General features: G+C 41.2%; 1 protein-coding gene across 1 annotated transcript; it reads left to right on the top strand.

Annotated features, from left to right (window-relative positions):
• The first annotated feature begins 15,046 nt into the window (after window positions 1-15,046).
• LOC132450843 (keratin, type I cytoskeletal 13-like) lies at window positions 15,047-17,687 on the top strand. The gene is made up of 7 exons (XM_060042981.1): window positions 15,047-15,617; window positions 15,878-15,960; window positions 16,075-16,231; window positions 16,504-16,665; window positions 16,807-16,932; window positions 17,078-17,301; window positions 17,443-17,687. The coding sequence occupies exons 1-7, from the start codon at window positions 15,162-15,164 to the stop codon at window positions 17,561-17,563; spliced, it is 1,329 nt and encodes a 442-aa protein (XP_059898964.1). The 5' UTR covers window positions 15,047-15,161; the 3' UTR covers window positions 17,564-17,687.
• The last annotated feature ends 2,702 nt before the right edge of the window (window positions 17,688-20,389 follow it).

Raw genomic sequence — 20,389 nt, 5'->3', positions numbered from 1 at the left:
CCATGACTGCCTGTTTGTACAGCCAATGCATAAGCCTCATAGTAGTTTAAGTTGTAAAGTTCTACTGCCTATACATTTCTCGCAATGTCATAATTTTAAGTTAGAATCTCAGTGTCTAGCTCACATATGTATTATAAGTCTTTTCCTAAGTCCTTATAAATACTCCTTCACATTTTTCCTTGACCAAATTAAGTTTTCCATCGAGGTCAAGGAAAAGTGGTTTGTTAGTGGTTATTTCTGAGGGTTTGCACAATCAATGCTCAAAATGAATTCAGGATATGGTCGGCGATAGTGATTGGTGAAAATCTTTATGAAGAACTATCTTTAGTGTCCGATATTTCTGTCATAACTTTTTGTCATTATTAAAGAGAGGCCTGATTCTCAGATATGCATGTTGGAGGGCTAGGGTGTAGGTCTGGGAAGAACTTCAGGCCAAAATCTTGCAAACGAGCCGCTGGGTGAGGTGCAACGAGATGGAGCACTTCTGAGTCATTTCCTGTAGGGCTGGAGCCACAGGTTGATGCGTATGCGTCCTTTGAGACCCCCTTTGATATATAAGAGACCCCAGTCACCTATTGCATCACTTCCTTTAGGGCTTCGGCCTCCTAATTGATCATTGTAGTATAAGCATTATACTTTCTAAGTAATTGTAGACAGTAGGGATGTACACTAGACATAAATAGGAAGCAAACTCAGAAGGAGGATTGACCTCTCTCACACATATTTAATTAATTGTTTCAAATAACCCTGCCTCGTTAAATCAATGAGCTTGGTGTTTTGCTTTCAAAAATAGGTGATAGACGAAGTCTAAACTGCAGAAAATAAAAACATCCAACGTGCCTTTTAAGGGTACCTTGGAATATCTGTCTATTTTTTAACCATCGGGCCCTAGTTTACGACAAAAACAACACAATTGACGGCAGATCCTTTGCCGCGTGGTTTTTAGCATAGATATATATATTAACTAGATGCCTCGTCCGCGGTGCTTGCCAATGGAGTCGAACGTCACCACTGGCGGCCATCTTACCACAGTAAGCTGCTCACCAATAACATTAGCTGTGTTCGAAATCGTTCCCTATACACTCGTTCCCTATTCCCTACATAGTGTACATGATTTAGTGCACTATATAGGGAATAGGGAACGAGAATTCGGACACTACGCTGAACATTTCTAAACGTCATTTGCGTCAGTAAATGCGCCGGGTATTTGTGTGACGCAGACAGATGCGCCCACATCATGTAAACATACCAGGCACTCACGAGGAAAGCTGGAGGTTGTATTGATGTTGAATGTTACATTTCCTTGTTCAAGTATTTTTTTTATTAATTTTGAATGTTAAATATTCTATGTTAAATCCCAAATAAATTGTTGGCATTTCTAAACGAAAGCCGGAGACTCCATCATTAAATGTATTAGTTTTCTCGGTTATTCAGCTTATTCTTATCCTCCGGAAAAACACGACCGCATTGCATTGTGGTATACGGGAGTAACATGTAGGGAACATCGTATGTACCCTATTTTAAGTCCACTATATAGTGCCCTATATAGTGGACCACTGAGAATTCGAACACCCTACAAAATGGCGTGCACCCTATTTAGTGCACTACATCCATGATAGGGAACGATTTCGAACACAGCTGTGTTGGTAGTGATTCATGTACTTTTTAAATAACCATAACTTGCTCAATTTTCCACCGATTTTCAAACGGTTCGGTTTGTTATAAACGTCAGAGATGTAGTTATGACAGTACATACTTATGAATAATTGTTAGGTTCTAAGAAAAATGTCTAAAATAGGTACAAGATTTCCCTTTACAAATATACATCAAGAAAGGCTGCATGTTGAAATCCCCACCCTGTACAGAGATGTATTTATGTAATCATATATAACCATGTGTTTTCATATGAAATTAACATTAAACAGAACCGATAGGTGCAATAAATACACACATGCACAAGGTATTCATGTTATTGATGTTAAATCAATATATGGTCTACTAAAACTCAGAAAAAGCTAAAGTTTGTATGAAACCAAACCGTTTGTAAATCCGTCAAGATTTCAGCGAGACAAGAGTATTAGCGTTTGTGCAGATCACTGATTTACGTCCGCTTCAACAGATTCCACCAGAAAGCTTTACTGTGGTAAGATGGCGGCCTATGGTGACGTTCTAGACGCCGCCGTAGGGCATCTAGTTAATATATATATATATGTTTTTTAGAGCCATGTATGGATTAGAGGGGGCGGTCGATAGCAACCACCATAGCAACCATGACAGTCAAGTCACGTGAACGCAGCCCCATTGGAAAAAAAATAGAATACATACCCTACACACTCAGGAGATTAATTATATTTAAATTATTATAATAATAATAATACATTTAATTTAGAGGCACCCAAGGTCACCATGGAGCCTTTATTTCTATGGGTTTACATTTCGTTCTGTGTAGCATTGAAACATCGGAGAAACACTCCCATTCAGAATGCAATGGTTTCGTTGTTTGGAGCACCGGTATTTTTATTTATTTATTTTCAGTTTTTGAGGAGGTGCTTAAAAAATGCAAAATTTTCTGCAATCATCCAAAATCCAATGGAAAAACCCATGGCCAACATACGTCATCCCTCCACCACTCATACTGTAAAAACACATGTTCAAGTTGAATGATAATGCATGAATTTATTCTTTATTCTGCCATAGTAACACGGTAAATAAATGGCAAAAAATAGGCTGAGAACGAATTCGTATTTGCGATATGTTCAATAAAACGTTATCACAGACAAAATAAGTTTTTCAGACAAACGTAATTGAGAAGGCCGAATAGTTCTCTGGGAACGTAATTTTGATGAGAAAGGGTTGCTCTGTCAGTTGTCAAAAAAAGCGGACGGACGTGGTCTCTATAGCAACGACCTCAGCTACCCAACACTGATCAAAACAATTATTGTTTCTCTCAATCAAAGCACAAAACAGGACAACTGATGTCCCCCTGCGTCGAAAAAAGAAGCACAAGGTCCTCCGTTAGCCAATGGAATGAATGCTCATAGCGTCTCTATGTGCAGCCATCGGGTCCCCTGCTAGCCAATTGGATAAATGCTCATAGCTTCATATATTGCCGTGGAGGGATTATGCCTACATTGTAATGAGTTGAAAACCCAGTGTGTCGAAAAAAGAAGCACAAGGGTACCCATTTGCGTCAGAGGCTGAAGCCCACTGCACCGTCAGTCAACGGACGTGGGAAGGCGTGGCTGACGGATGGGGGTGTAGTCTTTGCAGAGGCATCCGTCAGCCAATCAAATCGCTTCGCCGGGTTCTTCCCGCTTCTTCCTGCTTGTTGCGATGCAAGATGACCCGCTTTCCTGCTTTCCAGTATCGTCACGCCCCGTGCCCACTACCTCCGTCTGTTGACTGATCCCCATTGACTTTGAATGACGGACGCGCAATACATGGTGGATCCGTCCGTTCCGTTGGAGCCTTCGGCTCCGTCAAGAAGTTGAAAAATGTTCAACTTTTCCGGCAGCGACGGATCCGTCATCCAATCAGATCACGTATGCAAATTTAAGCACTGTGACGCGACTCGGGCTCTGACGATATTGTAAAGCGGGAAATCGGGTAATCTTGCCTCGCAACAAGCAGGAAGAAGCGGGAAGAACCCGGCGAAGCGATTTGATTAGTAGTCTTTGCCTCTGCAAAGACTACTCCCCCATCAGTCAGCCACGCCTTCCCACGTCCGTTGACTGACGGTGCAGTGGGCATGTAGCGTCAGAGCCCGAGTCGCGTCACAGTGCTTAAATTTGCATACGCGATCTGATTGGATGACGGATCCGTCGCTGCCGAAAAAGTTGCAAATTTTTCAACTTTTTGACGGAGCCGAAGGCTCCAACGGAACGGACGGATCCACAATGCATTGCGCGTCCGTCCCCATTCAAAGTCAATGGGGATCAGTCAACGGACGGAGGTAGTGGGTACGAGGCGTAACTGTTGTTGTCCCGACTGCTTACGGAACCATGTGATTTTACTGTACAGATTTTGAGAACATATCCCTTGAGAACCTCACGTGCATGCTTGGTCCATTGAAAACCCTTGTTTGATCTGGTAGCGTTCGCAGCGATCCACACAAACACACAACCGTAGGTGAAGGCATTTATTTTGAAAACGTTTCGAGATATCACACAAAGGCTGTTTAGAGTAGAGGCGCATGAAGATTTTGTGTGATGGCTGGCTTAACCGCGGATGGATGAATGACGGCTCACTTGGCCGCAGTCTTTGAAAACCTAAAATGACTTACAGACTTATTGCAGTTCGCAATACTTCTGGCGATGCCACGCTAGTATAACACACATTTATTATTGCAATGCTGAAACTGATTCCATTTTGAAAAAAATAATCTAAATTTTAAAGGTTTGACACGGCCGACTCATTTACGTGTAGCCTATCAACTAAGGAAAATATTCTGTGAAAAGATGTCTGCCCATTACTACTAGGCAGCCATCATTTGCAAGCAAAGTGTAGTTAAACAGTACTTGAGCAAAATAAAATATGCAAACAATAAATACATTGCAAACTCGAGCATAAGTTGATCAACTTATGGACTTGTTATTGCTTGTAATTGGTGAGATATCTCTCTTCAACATTGTGAATTTGGACTGCAGTTCCCAAATTAAACGCATGATGACATTGTTTTATCTTGTATCAATAACTACAATTCCAAAGAGCATGCAAAGAGACATCATGCATATGAATGAACCCATTTACACAAAGATCACACTGGTAAATGTAATACCACCTCAATGTGATCACTATTTTCTATACGCTTTTAAAAGTATCGTGTGCAAGTGCATCTTGTCTAACCTGCTCTCAAAAAGGGATTGTTCACATTCTCGGTGTGCGACACATAGGCTACTTCATATATTCACAATACCTTATGAAATGGCTGAAGCTCGGAGAGTGGGAGTTTGTGCTGAGGGCAATAACCGAGTGTTTTTTTGTTGGTGTTATGCTATGACATGAGCTAACCACTGGATGGCAATATATTCAAAATTTTCTACAGAGGACGCAGTACTGCATTGCATTGACTCCCTACAAAAAACTTTATTTCCTTACTCCGCGAATTTATTTGGTTCTGTCTTTGTAAGTGGCAAAAAACAGTTACAATATGTTTACTTTATTTACGTTTATTTTAGTTGAGCATCTCTTTCAGTTTTATCTTAATTTTTGGCTAAATAAAAAATGAAAATACCTTTCAACGGCAATAGCACATAGAAGGTTAAACAGGGTGTTGGCTAAATCACATGCGATAAGCGATATATTTGTGTTACAAATACAAAGTTTGCTAACTCATAGCAATGTCTAGGTCCACATGAAGAGGCTGTGCGGGAGGCTGAGGCATTCAAAGAGGTGTTTCAGGTCGAGGGACCACTCCCCTGTGCCGACAAGTCGGTTGTTGTAATGGGACAACAACCATAGCCAAAACCCTATGGTGAGTTTGCTGACCTGGGATCATTTTCTTCTTGTTTTGGGCATAAGCAAGTTAAACTACGCGCACATATACGCGGGAATATCAATATGCACACCCACACTCACACACAAACAAATATGCGGGCATTCTAGTCATGAAGACAAGCCAACTATCATGTGTGCTTGCGCCTGCACACAGCCACTCATACAGTCGCACACACACACAGGCGCACAAACACACACGTACGCACACACAGTTTAATCACGGATTTGTTTATTGAAGGTGCATGCTTGCATTGCAACTAATGTGTCCCTTAAGAAATAAGTGAAAGAGCTGCACAAAGGTGTGTCTCTATGCTTCTCCTATATGACAGGAATGATTTATAGGGCAAAAAGCATAAAAAAACACAACCCCAAACCTAAAAATAGCACAATGTTATAATCCCTGAAAAAAAGCCTGAATAAACATGCGATAATCTGTCCTGCCCATTTAAGCTTAAATAAAGGACAGAAAAGATCCCTCTTAACACAGCAGAAGTATTCATTAGGAGACCACACTAAGAGGTGAATAAAGCCACTGGTTTAAAGTGAGAACCGAGAACTACAAACCTGGTCAACTAGCATCACTCTGGCCCCCGAATGTCCACCAATCAGAGTGGCGACACTTGGGGGTGTGTTCCAGCATAGGGGTGGGTGGATGGAGGAAGTACTCATGGTGCTTCGCATGACACGGTAGCGTTTATTTTCCTGCCCCAACATGCAGTTTCTGGAGGTGAAATATAATTAATTTAAATGTCAGAACCCTTTTGTGTCTAGTGTGCATGGTGCATATTTAACTGTCATCTCACGGTGGCTCAACCGTGTAAAGGTCAGACTTTGCGCAATGGCGGTCATGAGTTTCGATCACCAATTCCCCTGCTTAACAAAACTTTGACAGCAAACCTTTGATATATATAATATTTATGTATAACATTTCCTCGAAGCAAGTTAGAGTTATACAGTGTGTATAATTCCATCTGCACCGATCACCATTATTTTCAACTGAGTTAGCTTCTTAACTTGAATAAAGCTCAAACGTAAATCAGGGTTTAATTCTCTCTGTGGAAAAAAAAGATCTAGTTTTAAACTAAATGGCAGATGAATGCAGAGACATTGTTGTTTGCTACTGATGCAATTGCAGCCTTGTGTCTAGATAGCCAAAGAGGGTGCATTTACTGGTTGTTTTGCAACCTCCTTTATCGATGTGGGACAAAACCTTCCTACTGTTGGAGAGATGGGAGCTTCCATTATTAACAACATCCTCAACAAAAGAATCCCACCTTACAAATGGACGGCATTATTTAACCAAGCCTGTGTGATTATTTAACCAAGCCTGTGTTTCCCCCACTCACAACTAATCTGTCAGTAAAACAGTTTAACAGATTTAGAGCCAACGGTACTATTCAAACCAGTATTACCTTTGCCACACACACACACACACACACACACACACACACACACACACACACACACACACAATGATGCACGCAAACACACAGACACAAACACACAAATTTGATATATTATAACCAACGAAATGCTTGTTTTCATAAATTTATATATAGTCTGAATGGCAGATCATTATCCACCGTTATCCAAAGTTGATCATGGGCAAATATGAAGGACTGTGAACTTATTTTTAGGCATCCACTTTTTGCTTAACACAACAATGATTAAATGGCCACATTGTTCTCAGGCACGGGTTAAGTAACAGATAAGCAAGTTAACCTGGCAGGAGATTGACAGCTGTGTATGCTGCATGCGTTTCTGTGAGACCGGCATAACGCGATGTTATCATGTCATGTTATCATGTTATCATCAGAGTATCAACTAGGATTTTTCTTCAGAATAGCTCTATTTATTTATCTTAGAAAAACCTGTGTTAACTTGAAAATATGTGATGATATGGAAAATCCTGCCTGTTCTGTATCCTAAACAATTCCAAAATATTTTTTTTTGCTGATGTTGAAATAATGAAATTAGGATTACAAAACAGATGCAACATGTGACAAAACAGGTGCTTTGAAAGTCATTACATTATACGTTTTTGGCTCAGTCCTGATCGAAGCGACCCGGGTTTGATTCCAGCCCATGGTCTTTTGCTGCATGTCCTCCCATCTATCTCCCATACTTTCCTTAATATCTCACTCTATAATAAAGCATACAAATCAATATACTTATTAAGGAAATTCAGAAAATAGAAATGAATGCGTAAATTGAATAATAGATCACTGTAATACAATAAATCGGCAATACCACTAAAATGTTAAGCGAATGTCCCATAAAGAAGTTATTCAGAGCTAAGCTTAGAGCAGGTGTGGGCCTGACAGCAGCCATAAAAGGAACCTGCCAGAGGGCAAAGGGGCGAAACCTGTTTAAACAGAGGCATCGTTATGCCCACGGCAATGACCAGCCCTTATTCATCTGGAGTCTCTCAAGCTGTCACACGATCCACACATGCAAATGTCAACTTGTACAAAGTGTAAACGTGTATGCTTACATGCAAGCAGGAAAGCACAAAATGTACACATTATCTTCAACAGGAGTCTCAGAACTGGAAGCAGAAATGGGAATGGGCCAAATCATCTGTGTGGGTCTGGATCCGAACACTTTACTGGACCCATTGTCGAGAGTTCCCAAAATAGTTCTGAATGTTGAATCCCAGAATGTTGGAGTGGTCGAGAAAACTGGTGCTCGGAATGTCGGAGGCCAGAGTCATCTCTGTGAGTTGGGTTGGCGATCCGGGATTGGTTGAAGCACAATTACTTCACCCAACGTTGTTTGCTTATGTACCTCACTTTTCCGATCAACGGTTATGACATTATAATAGTAGATCATATTTGGTTTTTGTTATTTGCATGAGAAAATATGTACCTGTCCTCCTGAAGCTGTGGTAATTACGGCTACATTAGTTGCAAGTTGCAAAGGATGTTAAATCATGTTGGTGGATGATGGCTTCACGGCCTTAAACAGTTCTCTAAAATGATTTTATTCCCTGTATCTTTGTGTCTTTATTCTTTTGTGTGCATTTGCGTACCCATGTCTATGGGCCAATTTATTTTTAATGTCCGCCTTCACTCCATGATGATCTACCGCATGTCCTATCAAATAAATCCAATGTCAGGCGGAAGAGTCTTCGCAGTGCCAGTGCATTCCTCAGCTTTCCCCCTCCAGTGATTAGGTATGATTGTCAGTCGTATCTTGTATCATCTTGTGTTATCTTAACTATTAAAGACTATACAACAACATTTCCCTCTTTCTTGCCACAGGTGCCACTACACAGCGAACCCCGACAAACTGAACACATCACAACTGAATACTAAGAGCTGAACTTAATAAAACTGAATTCATCCAACCAACGATATTTTACTAAATGTAGACGGTAGAACTTAACTTATGAACTGAAACTGTAGAACTTAACTTATGGAACGAAACATTTTGAACTAAAACGGTAAAACTTAACTAATGGAACCAAAAATGTTGAACTGAAACTGTAGAACTGAACTTATGGAACCAAAAATTTTGAACGCAAACTGTAGAACCGAACAATGCAACAAAACATTTTAACTGAAACGGTAGAACTTAACATACGAGAACGTTGGGGTTACGCGTAACCCTGGTTCTCTGAGTGAAGAGACCATCTCTCCACTCCGTTACATGTTCCATGTGTAACGGAGTGGAGAGATGGTCTCGATACGATAGAGAACCAAACATTTTGAACTGGAACAGTAGAACTTCTGAATGTTTTTGTAGTGAAGCTAGAGACGTTGGCAGGGAGCGGGCTGTGTGAAAGCTTGAGCGGTAGTCTGCGTTGGCGTGCACACAACACACGGGACAAAGCCATGACAGATGATAATTATTCCATTAAAAGGTGTTTATTCTTGCTGAAGGTGCCACAGGAACTTGGCACGCACGGAGCATCCGACTGAGTGTACTTTATGTAACACTAAGTAAATACGGTCTGAAGATGTGTTGATGTGGATTTGGATGTGACTTAAAATAGTTTTTTCTCCAATTATTCGAAACCTTTAATTCCATGTGTACACTCATCCTTTGTGTCTTTCTATGTCTCTCAGTGCTCTGTGTTCCACCTCCCCTTGCCTTCATGCAGCGGCGCTTCTACTTGAGGACCCTGCGGCCTCGCCCGGATCTCCAAAGGAGAGCCTATCTCTGGAAAAAGTTGTTGATAATCAAGCTCTATTTTTTATGCTTTTTAATACACTCTGGAACTTGATTTGTCTTAAACATTGAAGAATGTAAATGTTTATCTCAAAAAGTGTTATTTACTTTCCACATTAAAATATATAAATATAAAGTTGTTTAAAAGTATTAGTAGGCTGTATTTGTTAGTAAGTATTATTAGTATTGAGTAGAAACAAAATACTTCTACACTGCTATTATTAAACATGACATGCTATGGTAGCCAACCAAAAACTGTTAAATGTATTTATCTTAAACATTAGTTTATTGGAATATATCATATTCACTACCCCATGCACACACACACACACACACACACACACACACACACACACACACACACACACACACACACACACACACACACACACACACACACACACACACACACACACACACACACACACACACACACATAATCTTCTGATAAAGGCTATCCAGTGTTGTGCAATTACAAACCCTTTAACCAGCGCTTGCTCACTCTCTCTCTCTCTCTCTCTCTCTCTCTCTCTCTCTCTCTCTCTCTCTCTCTCTCTCTCTCTCTCTCTCTCTTCTCTCTCTCTCTCTCTCTCTCTCTCCCTCTCTCTCTCTATATCTTTCTCTCCCTCTCACGTTCACATAAAATGCCTGCGTGCCAAGTAATATGAATTCGATCTGCTACATATCTATCCGATGTGCTTCATAAAACATTGTAGGGTTTCGACTCAGATGCCTTGGCTTTACAAGGCTACTGCTGTCATGCCTTCATTCCTACTTATTTTTTTCATTGTTCTTGCCCTACTTTGATTTCCCTATTACCTCATTCAATGGCGCCAGTTTCTCATTTCCTGTCGCCTCATTCTTTCCAATTATTATCCACCAGATCTATTCACCTTTTCATCTCACCAATTATTATTAATTATAATGTTGACAACAGCACACCATTCTGTTGGGTGGTTAGCTTGGGACATGGCCAATGCAATATACACGCCCCCACAGAACCCAACGAATATAGAAATTAAGATGGCACCCATGTGTAGCAAATTAAGTTTTGTCATAAACCAAAGTGGCAAGCCACCAACTGCACTCTAAATAACATACGTGTTAGGATACACTTACTCACTCCTCAATCACAATCACAATGCACTCACTCACTAGAGTACTTTCACATGTCCACTTGAAAAATAGTCTGCTTGGATTTTGAATGATTTAAGTAGTAAATTTGCAAGTTGCTCAAAGAAAGTTGGTCAGTGACGTTGGAGTATCGAAGACATAAGGCAAGCAAAATAGCACACCTATTTTCAAAAATACACAATTATCCTCATGTTTCAAGAGTGAAATTGGTTGATGAGTAAACGCTCTACTTCATTCTACCATTTATTCAGGCTAAAAGAAAATGACAACTTTGTTGGAAAGAGAAGAGGTTTACCTTATTCATTTTTACTTATTAATTCATGTCATCCAAATGACATAAAGATCAAGGCTCGCAACGAGCAAAAACACTTCTAATAAACGTAATTCAAACAGTGCAGGGATCCCAGAGGGACTTGTCCTGTCAACTCCTACACCGAGAGGACTAACCTCCCCATCGCGCCCTGAAATTCTTCAACCACAAACGAGTGCCTGAGAAGGTATTCAATTCTAATGTCTGACAAATAATAACACGTAGAGGTATTGTGCGTGTGTGCAGATGAGGCCGTTAACCTCAAGGCAATGTTTAGACGTTGGTGAGGGAGATGAAATTGAACAAGTTTGGATGTTATGTTGCCTGATTTTAAACACATGATATTGTTATTCTTAACAGCGCTGGGAGTCTTGTTTTTTTGTTGCTGTTTAACGCTGAAATCAAATGTCTTATCTCACTGCTTTTACTTTGTTACGTTTGCATGTTGTGTGTTGAGCGATGATTATTGCCTCTTGGAATGTGACGTGCATAAGGAACATTTCTCCATGAGGTTGGGTGAGATTGTGCACACATGGGTGACCAGCCCATCCTCCTTCATGTTGGCCTTTTTCAGCACAGAGTGAATACACATATATATGTATATACTAGAGCTGTCAGTTAAACACGTTATTAACGGCGTTAACGCAAACCAATTTGAACGACGTTAATTTTTTTAACGCGCGATTAACGCAAATTATTATTATTTTTTAAATAAAAAATATATATATTTTTTTTTTTTTTTGGCCTCAAAACAAAGAAGCAGTAGCCTGACTGCTATGTTCAAGGCATATCTTTGTATGTTCATCGTTTAATTGCATTATAGGCTTTTTTTTTGTACTGTCCTGTTTTGATCAGTATATGCCAATGTTGTTATCAATAAAAAAAACATTTGCACAAGGCAAGCCGATGCACTTCTCCATGTTGATAAGAGCATTAAAATAAGAAAAATTAATGGGACAAAGAATTCAAGGGATATTTAGCATAGATTTTTTTTTTACGATTAATCGTGAGTTATGGCATTAATGCGATTAATCGCGATTAAATATTTTAATCGCTTGTCAGCCCTAGCATATACATATATATATATATATATATATATTTATATTTTCATATGCTTGTAGGCCTGTTATGGACAGGAGAGAGAAGAAAAGAAAAGTGTGCCCGAGAAATACATTGATGGTATGAAGCATGTAGCAACAGTACGATGCGTACAGTTAGCAACCCAGTGGGTTCAGAACGATTCTATTCTATTTGTATTTTAACATAATTTTGAAAAATAAAACTGTTGTCTGTGGTTGAAAAGTTACTAGTCAGAAGACGATCCGTGGCCTGTGATGTAATTGAACTGTAGTTTTACAGGCAGGTTGCAGGGTTTGAGAAAACATCAAACTGACTAAACATCATCAAGTAGGTACGTCTAAAAATAAAAAGAGCAGGGAATGCAGCGGTGGACACACCCTGTTAAAGTGTGAACTATAGCCGAGGGTTGACTAGAAAATGTACTTTAGTACACTCATCAAGGTTTTTCTCTTGGTATAAGTAAATCATGGATACAGTAGAGGCATTTTAATGCTGTAGATGATGATGGTCAAATATTATTTCCAAGTTATGGTTTAGGTTGGCGGATAATTTTTTTATGGTCCTGTCCATAGAATTTTGATGAACATACTTACATCTATATCTGCAACAACATATATATACGTTTATATAAGTATAGGTTGCATGTACCTCTTCTTAGAGGGGAGCTGGACACAAGTTTTGCTCGTATAAAAATTACAAACTGCCGAAGATACGCTAAACCGTCAGCATATTTTGAGACTCTGTCAAAAAGAGGCCATCTAATGAAGCCTATACATCTATAGGGGAAACCGCCTGTCGCTGAACATTTCTCTTTCCTTTCATAATGCAAAAAGGTGGGGTCTTTATCAGCATCATTATATAACTCTGCAGCTTAACTCACCTCCAGCATGTTTTTGACATTCACTGAAACCGTAGATGCAATCCAAAGACGCATGTACAAACACGCCTGACAGGTTAATAGTGGGACCGGCTGAAGCAGGTTTCCAAGGTGTGGCTTTGTGCCCCAGGACAGGTAGAGGAAGGGAGGAATGTTGAAAGTGAGGCCAACACCAACTCAATGACACCGGTTTACTAAGCTACTAAGCATTTAATCATAAATCTTCTCAAAAAAGTGTGAAATTCCGCCAAATGTTCAATCCAAGTAGGCTACGATAACACCTCTTGCACCACTTGGTGGAGAGAGAAACAAACTGCCTCTTCTAGATGACTGACCCCAGAAAGCATCGTTACATGTTTTACATTCAGATTGCCCATGTTTATTCTGATGCATGACATCGGTGACAATCCTGTACATCATTGTTCTCATTTCAGTTTTCGGTGAATATAGTAAACACTAGCGTAGATTTGGACAATGCTTGACAGGCCATCAACCCCAAAGAACAAGACATAATGTTCTTAAAGTTCTTATATACCAAGGGGCCCATATAGGCTAGAGAGGCAGAATCAGTCATCAGCTTTATTGGCCCAGTCTGTAAACACATACATGAATTTGACACAGTTTTCTTTCTATGCTTTCAATGCAGTCATACAGAATAGAGATATAGATACAAAGATCAAACATATAAAAAAAACAATGAAGTTTGTTGCAATGATGAAGAGTCTTGAGATGCTGGAATACATATGGGATGTTTAACAGGTAACTTTATATACATGAAGTAGGTGGACATGACAGGTGCATGTTTACAATATACTGCATATACAGCGGGCTTTGGTTCATATTGGACAATGATGATATGGTCAAAACTGTGTTTAAACTACGAAATGTATAATGGAATAAATATAATGAATGGCCAAATAATTAATGAGGTCCCAGGTAATATATAGCATTGTATTTTTTTTTATTGTGCTGAATTGTACTTGCCTGCAACTTTTGAAGACATGAGTGTCTGATATATATATTTTGGGGATATTTCTGTGTGTAGTACTCAGGTGGGGATGGGGACTTTGTCCATTAGAAGGTTAAAAACATGTCATCACCCATGTCCCCACCATTACACAGCACAAATGTCTTGATGGGTTGATAATTCAAATATTATTATGACTCTGTTTTTTATTAAATATGTACTCAACAGTCATTATCATATCTGGATGACCAGTACAGTTGGTTCATTAAAAATCCTTCTTGCGCGATGAGCACAAAGATAGCCTCCTGAATTCCCCCTCGAGCTAGACAGGGACGTGGGAACATGCTTTCAGCAAAGAACTGATCAATAACGCCAATCTTCTCAAGACTCTAACTCAAAAAAACATTTTTAATTTATACTACAAAGGATTATGTTCGTCAACCTTTAATTGATAATCAGGGTGTTTCCAACTATTGGGTTCTGCATGCAAGCTTTATGTTTCATTTTAACACAGTGGTTTGACACTCCTTCAGCATTGGAATTTCATCTCATTGTCATTGCTGTTTACTCAAGATGAGGCCAGGTGTTAAAGTCACTTTAGTGGGCAAGGGGATTTGTTAGTCAAACAATGACTTTACCCTTAAAACCAGTTGTACCTCTGTCACAGTTAGATAAACCAGGACAATTCCATTCATCAACCTTGGTTACTACTACAAAATATACATACTATAAAAGGCAAAGCGATAATACTGACCTCCAATACAAGTGGAGGTCACTTTATATTGACCTCCACATTCTCTATTCTGTCAATATTTCACAAGAACCCTGGATGGTAAATAAATAGGTGGATGCATGGTTGGTTATGATTTATTGTACTGTCATGCCCACACCCACATTCTGTGTGTCAAGATCTTCATGGGGTCCATAGGTCCATTTGCCTCCTCCCACATTTGGAATGATTTTGCTCCCTCTCACTGCCTGCCTCCCCCTCTTTGCCTCTTTTCCTCCTTTCCTCCATTCCAACACTCTATATAAAACACAGCTCATTCAGCAGATCTTCACTTTCTCCTCTACCGCTGACAGAGAAACACTGCCTCCGGCATCACTGAAACCACCACAACAACATGGCCTTTTACTCCAGCAGCAGCTCCATGAGGAGCTCACAAGGTGGAAGCCGGCTATCAGGCTCAGGCATGGGCTCAGGCATGGGCTCAGGCATGGGCTCAGGCATGGGCATGAGAGCTATGAGTGTGTACGGGGGTGCAGGGGGCTCGGGCTCTCGTATCTCCAGCTCCAGTGCATCCAGGTCCTTCTCATCCGGTGGCGGTGGCGGCGGCGGTGGTTTCGGTGCCGGTGGCGGGTTCAACATGTCTGAAAGCATTGATTTGTCTACCAACGAGAAGGCCACCATGCAGAACCTGAACGACCGCCTGGCCACCTACCTGGCCAAGGTGCGCAGCCTGGAGTTGGCCAATTCTGACCTGGAGCTGAAGATCCGCCAGCTTCTGGATAGCAAGACTTCGCCAGCGGCCAGAGACTACGCTGCCTTCCAGCTCAACATCGCTGATCTCCAGGGCAAGGTAATTGCCTGACAGCATGTTATCTTCTTCAATACATGGCCTTTCCTTTACACATGACTCATGATGCTTTGTTTACCCGACCAAGTCACAGATAAGTTATGAAACCGGTTTTATTAGAATGTCGACAGGTGGAAGTGGAATTGCTTACTTACTATAGTAATCTGTCATCTAACATTCATAAATACTTGAATAATGTGAGCAGATGTCAGAGACAAGTTAAATCCTCGCATCATAAGAAAGCCACCATTTTTTCCCTCCAGATCCAGGATGCCATCTGTGGCAACAGCAGAGTCTACCTGTCCATTGACAATGCCAAGCTGGCTGCTGACGACTTCAGAGTCAAGTAAGTACTTCTCTTTGATCATAAAGTATATCCAACCATTTAGTATATTTCAAAGCAAAAGTATTGCAAAGCAAAAGTATTGCAAGTAAAAATAAAGAATGGTCTGCTCTGCAGGTATGAAAATGAGCTGGCTATGCGCCAGTCCGTCGAAGCAGACATCGCTGGGCTCAGAAGGGTTCTGGATGAGCTGACTATGGTCAGAACCGATCTGGAGATGCAGATTGAGGGCCTGAGAGAGGAACTGATCTTCCTCAAGAAGAACCACGAGGAGGTTAGTGACATCCTCCTTCTGGCGCCAAAACCCAGTGCTAGTTTTGACGTAGCCAACTTTAACCGTGACAGATATCAGAAAACCATTTGGAGAACATTTGACTAATTTAACTTCCTTGCACTTCAAGAAAAATTCAAATTTATCTCTTTCCTCCTGTTTTTATTTTAATCACTTTCCCTGCTCATGCAAACATTAAACCGATATATTACAAGTGAGGCGAGGACAGGGGCAATGATGCATCCTTTGGATTGGTGTTTTTGTCCCTCCTCTAGGAGCTCCTGCTTGCGCGCACCCAGATGAGTGGACAGGTCAACGTAGAGGTGGATGCTGCCCCCCAGGTGGACCTCAGCAAGATCATTGCTGAAGTGAGGGAACACTACGAGACCGCGTCCGCCAAGAGCCAAAAAGAACTGGAGGCATGGTTCCTGACTAAGGTAGGCAAAACATTTGCGCTTATATGAAAATGTATGAACCTTTCTACTGAATTTCTTCGACTTTTACTCCTAGATACACAACAAGACATGATGATTGATAAACGCATGACTCAAAACTTTCTTTCCCCCCCCCTGAAATAGTCGGAGAATCTCCAAACGGAAGTCGTCGTCAGCACACAGACTCTCAATACATCCAGGTCTGAGATGACGGAGGTCAAGAGAACTCTGCAGAGCCTTGAGATCGAACTGCAGTCGCAGCTCAGCATGGTAAACCAAACATTATGAAATCATCTGATCCGTATAATATCACTGATGACCTGATTGATTTAACTGCACCTGATCCAAAGTCAAGACTATTGTTATCACTGAGCAACCTGACCAATTGCTTTGGCTGATTTGTGTCCATGTGTAGAAATCGTCGCTGGAGGGCTCCTTGGCAGAGATCTCGAACCGCTACTCCATGTCTCTGGCTGGCTACCAGAACCAGGTGACCAGCATGGAGGAGCAGCTGGTGCAGCTCAGAGCCGATCTGGGCCGACAGGGACAGGAGTACCAGATGCTGCTGGACATCAAGACCAGACTGGAGATGGAGATCGCTGAGTACAGAAGGCTGTTGGACGGGGATATGTCTTCCAGGTGAGGGGGACCATTTCACATTTTTGAGAGAGACTCTGATGACTGTACGTACGTGCTGTGACATTCAGGGAAGGAGAATATGACATTAACACAAAACCTCAACCTGTGTTTATATATAAATTGTGTTTCTCCTATCCTCAGCATGATTTCCAAAAGCAGCTCAAGCAACACAAGCAGCTCAACAAGCACAGTAACAACAAAGGTGGTGACCATCATTGAAGAGGTGGTGGATGGCGTCGTGGTCAGCAGCGAAACTTGCTAGAAACCATGATAAAGCCAGCCAGAAGTGCTCTCAACACTCACACCTGATTCTATTTGTCGATCAGGCTTAACCCCTGACCAACATCATAGACCAACGGAAAAGCAAAATAAAGTGTTGAAACTTACCTGGTGTCCCTTGATTTTTTTCTTAAAACATGAGAAAAGTGCTGTCTTTACTTTACCCTGTTGGAATTTTGATGCCTTGCTGGAGAATAAGGAAGCAGGGCTCATATTAGTTGACATTGGGAACTGACCTTTGGGTCAAGGACAACTGCCCTAAAGAATCATTTGCAATTCCAGTATAAATAACTTATGTAGCATGGTTGCCACAATAAAGTTGATAAGGCTTCGTTGCCATTGCCTGCACAACGGGACACTAGGAAGATGTAGGCCTGAGGCTCAATGGATAGACAATAATTTACCGTTAACATAAATAGATTTCTGGGTAGGTTTTGTGTAATATGACTTCCAACTTCCAAGTAAAACAGGTAGTTTGAATGACAAAATAAGATAGTCAGCTACGTGTTTGCAGGTTGAATAGTTCATGGATGGAAAACATGATATCCTATGGTCAAAAATGTTGGGGGGTCACAACCACTCACAACATGCATTATTAGTATTGAATTATATTGGAATGTCAAATAACTAATGTAATACATTTTTGGGGCATTCAATATTGAATTGGTGCATAATATGACAGCTAACCTATACCTATAATCTGCAAGCTCATGTTTTATTTGCTCTGGCATATCTGCTGGGTCCCACCCATTCAGACATATTCTGCATTCAGCCATGTTAAGGTTGGATAGCTGCTGGACCCAAGAGCAGAACACAGACAGGACTGGGGTTGGAGTAATGAACAGGTTTATTTGGAGCAGACCAGGGGTGAGGCAGGGGGCAGGTTGGAGAGTGGGGAGCATCAGGCTGGAGGGAGTGAGGCCGGCAGGCTGGAGGTGTTGACCCACAAAACACAAAGGCAAAAGGAAACAACAGGAGAATAAACGACTAGTAATGTGAATACTGGAGCCATGTATGAATAACTACCACTGAAGTTTGATGCACGATCTGGCAACGACAGCAGGAAAAACAGGTGCATTTGAAGGGGAGTTGATGAGGTGATGCAGGCCAGGTGTGAAGTGAACAGTTGAGTTTAGCAGGCACAGCACGGAGACAAACATGGGGTGTGGCAGGCACATGGGGAGAACACACAGCAGAAGAGCTGTGGCTATGACAAACCATCTCAACAGAATATCTTAACACATGTTGTCGGTGCACATCAGGCAGTTCATTCACTCTTGACCTGACTTGGTTATCAAAAACCCTATTAAATGAAAGGGGAGTAGTCGGCCACCTAGGGACGTGATGAACGTGGCTGGGCTACATCTAGTGCTGTGCCTTTGCTGTGGGTCATTTAGGTTCTACTCATTAGCTAAAGGCATTTTTCCGGTTTTTGGATAACCCTTAAATAATGCAAAATAATTCAGCAGAGTTGTCAGATGTGTGATAATTCGTATTGGAACAATCATTTGGTATCAATAATATTAAACTCCCGTAATGTGACTTGGTATAGTAGTGTGGTCAATGGCTTACTTAAAGAAATGTTTCCATCTCTATGCACAAAAAAGATTTGAAAACAACCAATTTAAAAGAAGTGCGCATTTAAACAAAACACACATAAACAGGCCATGTGATTGGCGCTCAAGTAACAAAATATGTGAGAAACACTGAGTTACCCTGTACATACATCTTTTAAATTTGACAGAACATGGCAGCAAACACCACACGTAATAAGTGCATAACAGCAGTTACAAACACATTAGAATCCAATATGCACAGAGAGAATCAGAAACACATGAGCATGTATATGTAATTAAGTGTAAAGCTGACCTCCCAGCTTGGGAGAACACAAATGGGGCCAGTGCATGCTCAGGGGAATCAACTATAGCAGCATCAGGTTCCAGAACAGAGTCCCTGGCCGTGTTAATAATGAACGAGCTAGCGGGGTTCCCAGGGCTGGCAGCATCCCTCTGCAATGTGGAAGGTGGGTGCCAAATTATAGTTCACATGCAGGTTGTAGCACCTTCCCCTGTCTTAATTAAAGGTCAAGAGGTTCATGCCAAAATGGGCTATAAATCTGATATGTGACTCCTTCCTCGTCGATCCTGTCCATTTGTTGATTTACCAAATAAGGCCCCCTCCAGTGGGGAGCTGGTTTATGACAGCTCTCTTTGGTATTGTTTATTTAGACACATATCCCCGACCTACTAAGGCAGGGGTGTCCAAACTTTTTTCAAAGGGGGCCATATTTGAAAAATGTAAATACCTCGAGGGCCGAATGCCTCTCCCGTCATATCTTTGGATATAACCCTACAGTCACATACAAATTAATTGCATTTCATCATTTTTATTTAACGATGGTTAGGGTTAGGGTTAGGGTTAGTCTGCAATAGACTTCAATTTGACGATAACAAATACTTACTGACTTACTTAGGCCTGTTGCTCCAAGTTGGAGCATAGGCCACTGATTATATCTCTCCACCTCGTCCTGTTCTGTGCCAGCCTCTCCAGGTCTTGCCATCTATAGCCTGCTCTCTCCATCTCTGCTGTAACACTCCTCCTCCAGGTGTTTCTTGGCCTCCCTCTACCACGTTTACCCTGCGGATTCCACTGCAGGGCTTGGCGTGTGATGGTGTTCCTCGGCTTACGTAATGTGTGCCCAATCCATCCCCATCTTCGTCTCATTATGTCCACTTCTATGGCAGGTTGGTGTGTTCCTTCCCACAGCTCTTTGTTCCTTATTTTGTCAGGCCATCTGATGTTGAGGATG

The sequence above is a fragment of the Gadus macrocephalus genome, chromosome 2, assembly GCF_031168955.1.
Source record: "Gadus macrocephalus chromosome 2, ASM3116895v1".
NCBI lineage: Eukaryota > Metazoa > Chordata > Actinopteri > Gadiformes > Gadidae > Gadus > Gadus macrocephalus.
This window is presented reverse-complemented; position numbering and strand designations above follow the sequence as displayed.

What these genes read in the sequence shown, in the direction of transcription:
- LOC132450843 (XM_060042981.1), top strand. Translation starts at nt 15,162, where the DNA reads ATGGCCTTTTACTCCAGCAGCAGCTCCATGAGGAGCTCACAAGGTGGA. An exon ending in TCAAGAAGAACCACGAGGAG is followed by an intron (nt 16,232 to 16,503) that starts GTTAGTGACATC and finishes TCCCTCCTCTAG; the next exon opens with GAGCTCCTGCTTGCGCGCAC. An exon ending in TGCAGTCGCAGCTCAGCATG is followed by an intron (nt 16,933 to 17,077) that starts GTAAACCAAACA and finishes GTCCATGTGTAG; the next exon opens with AAATCGTCGCTGGAGGGCTC.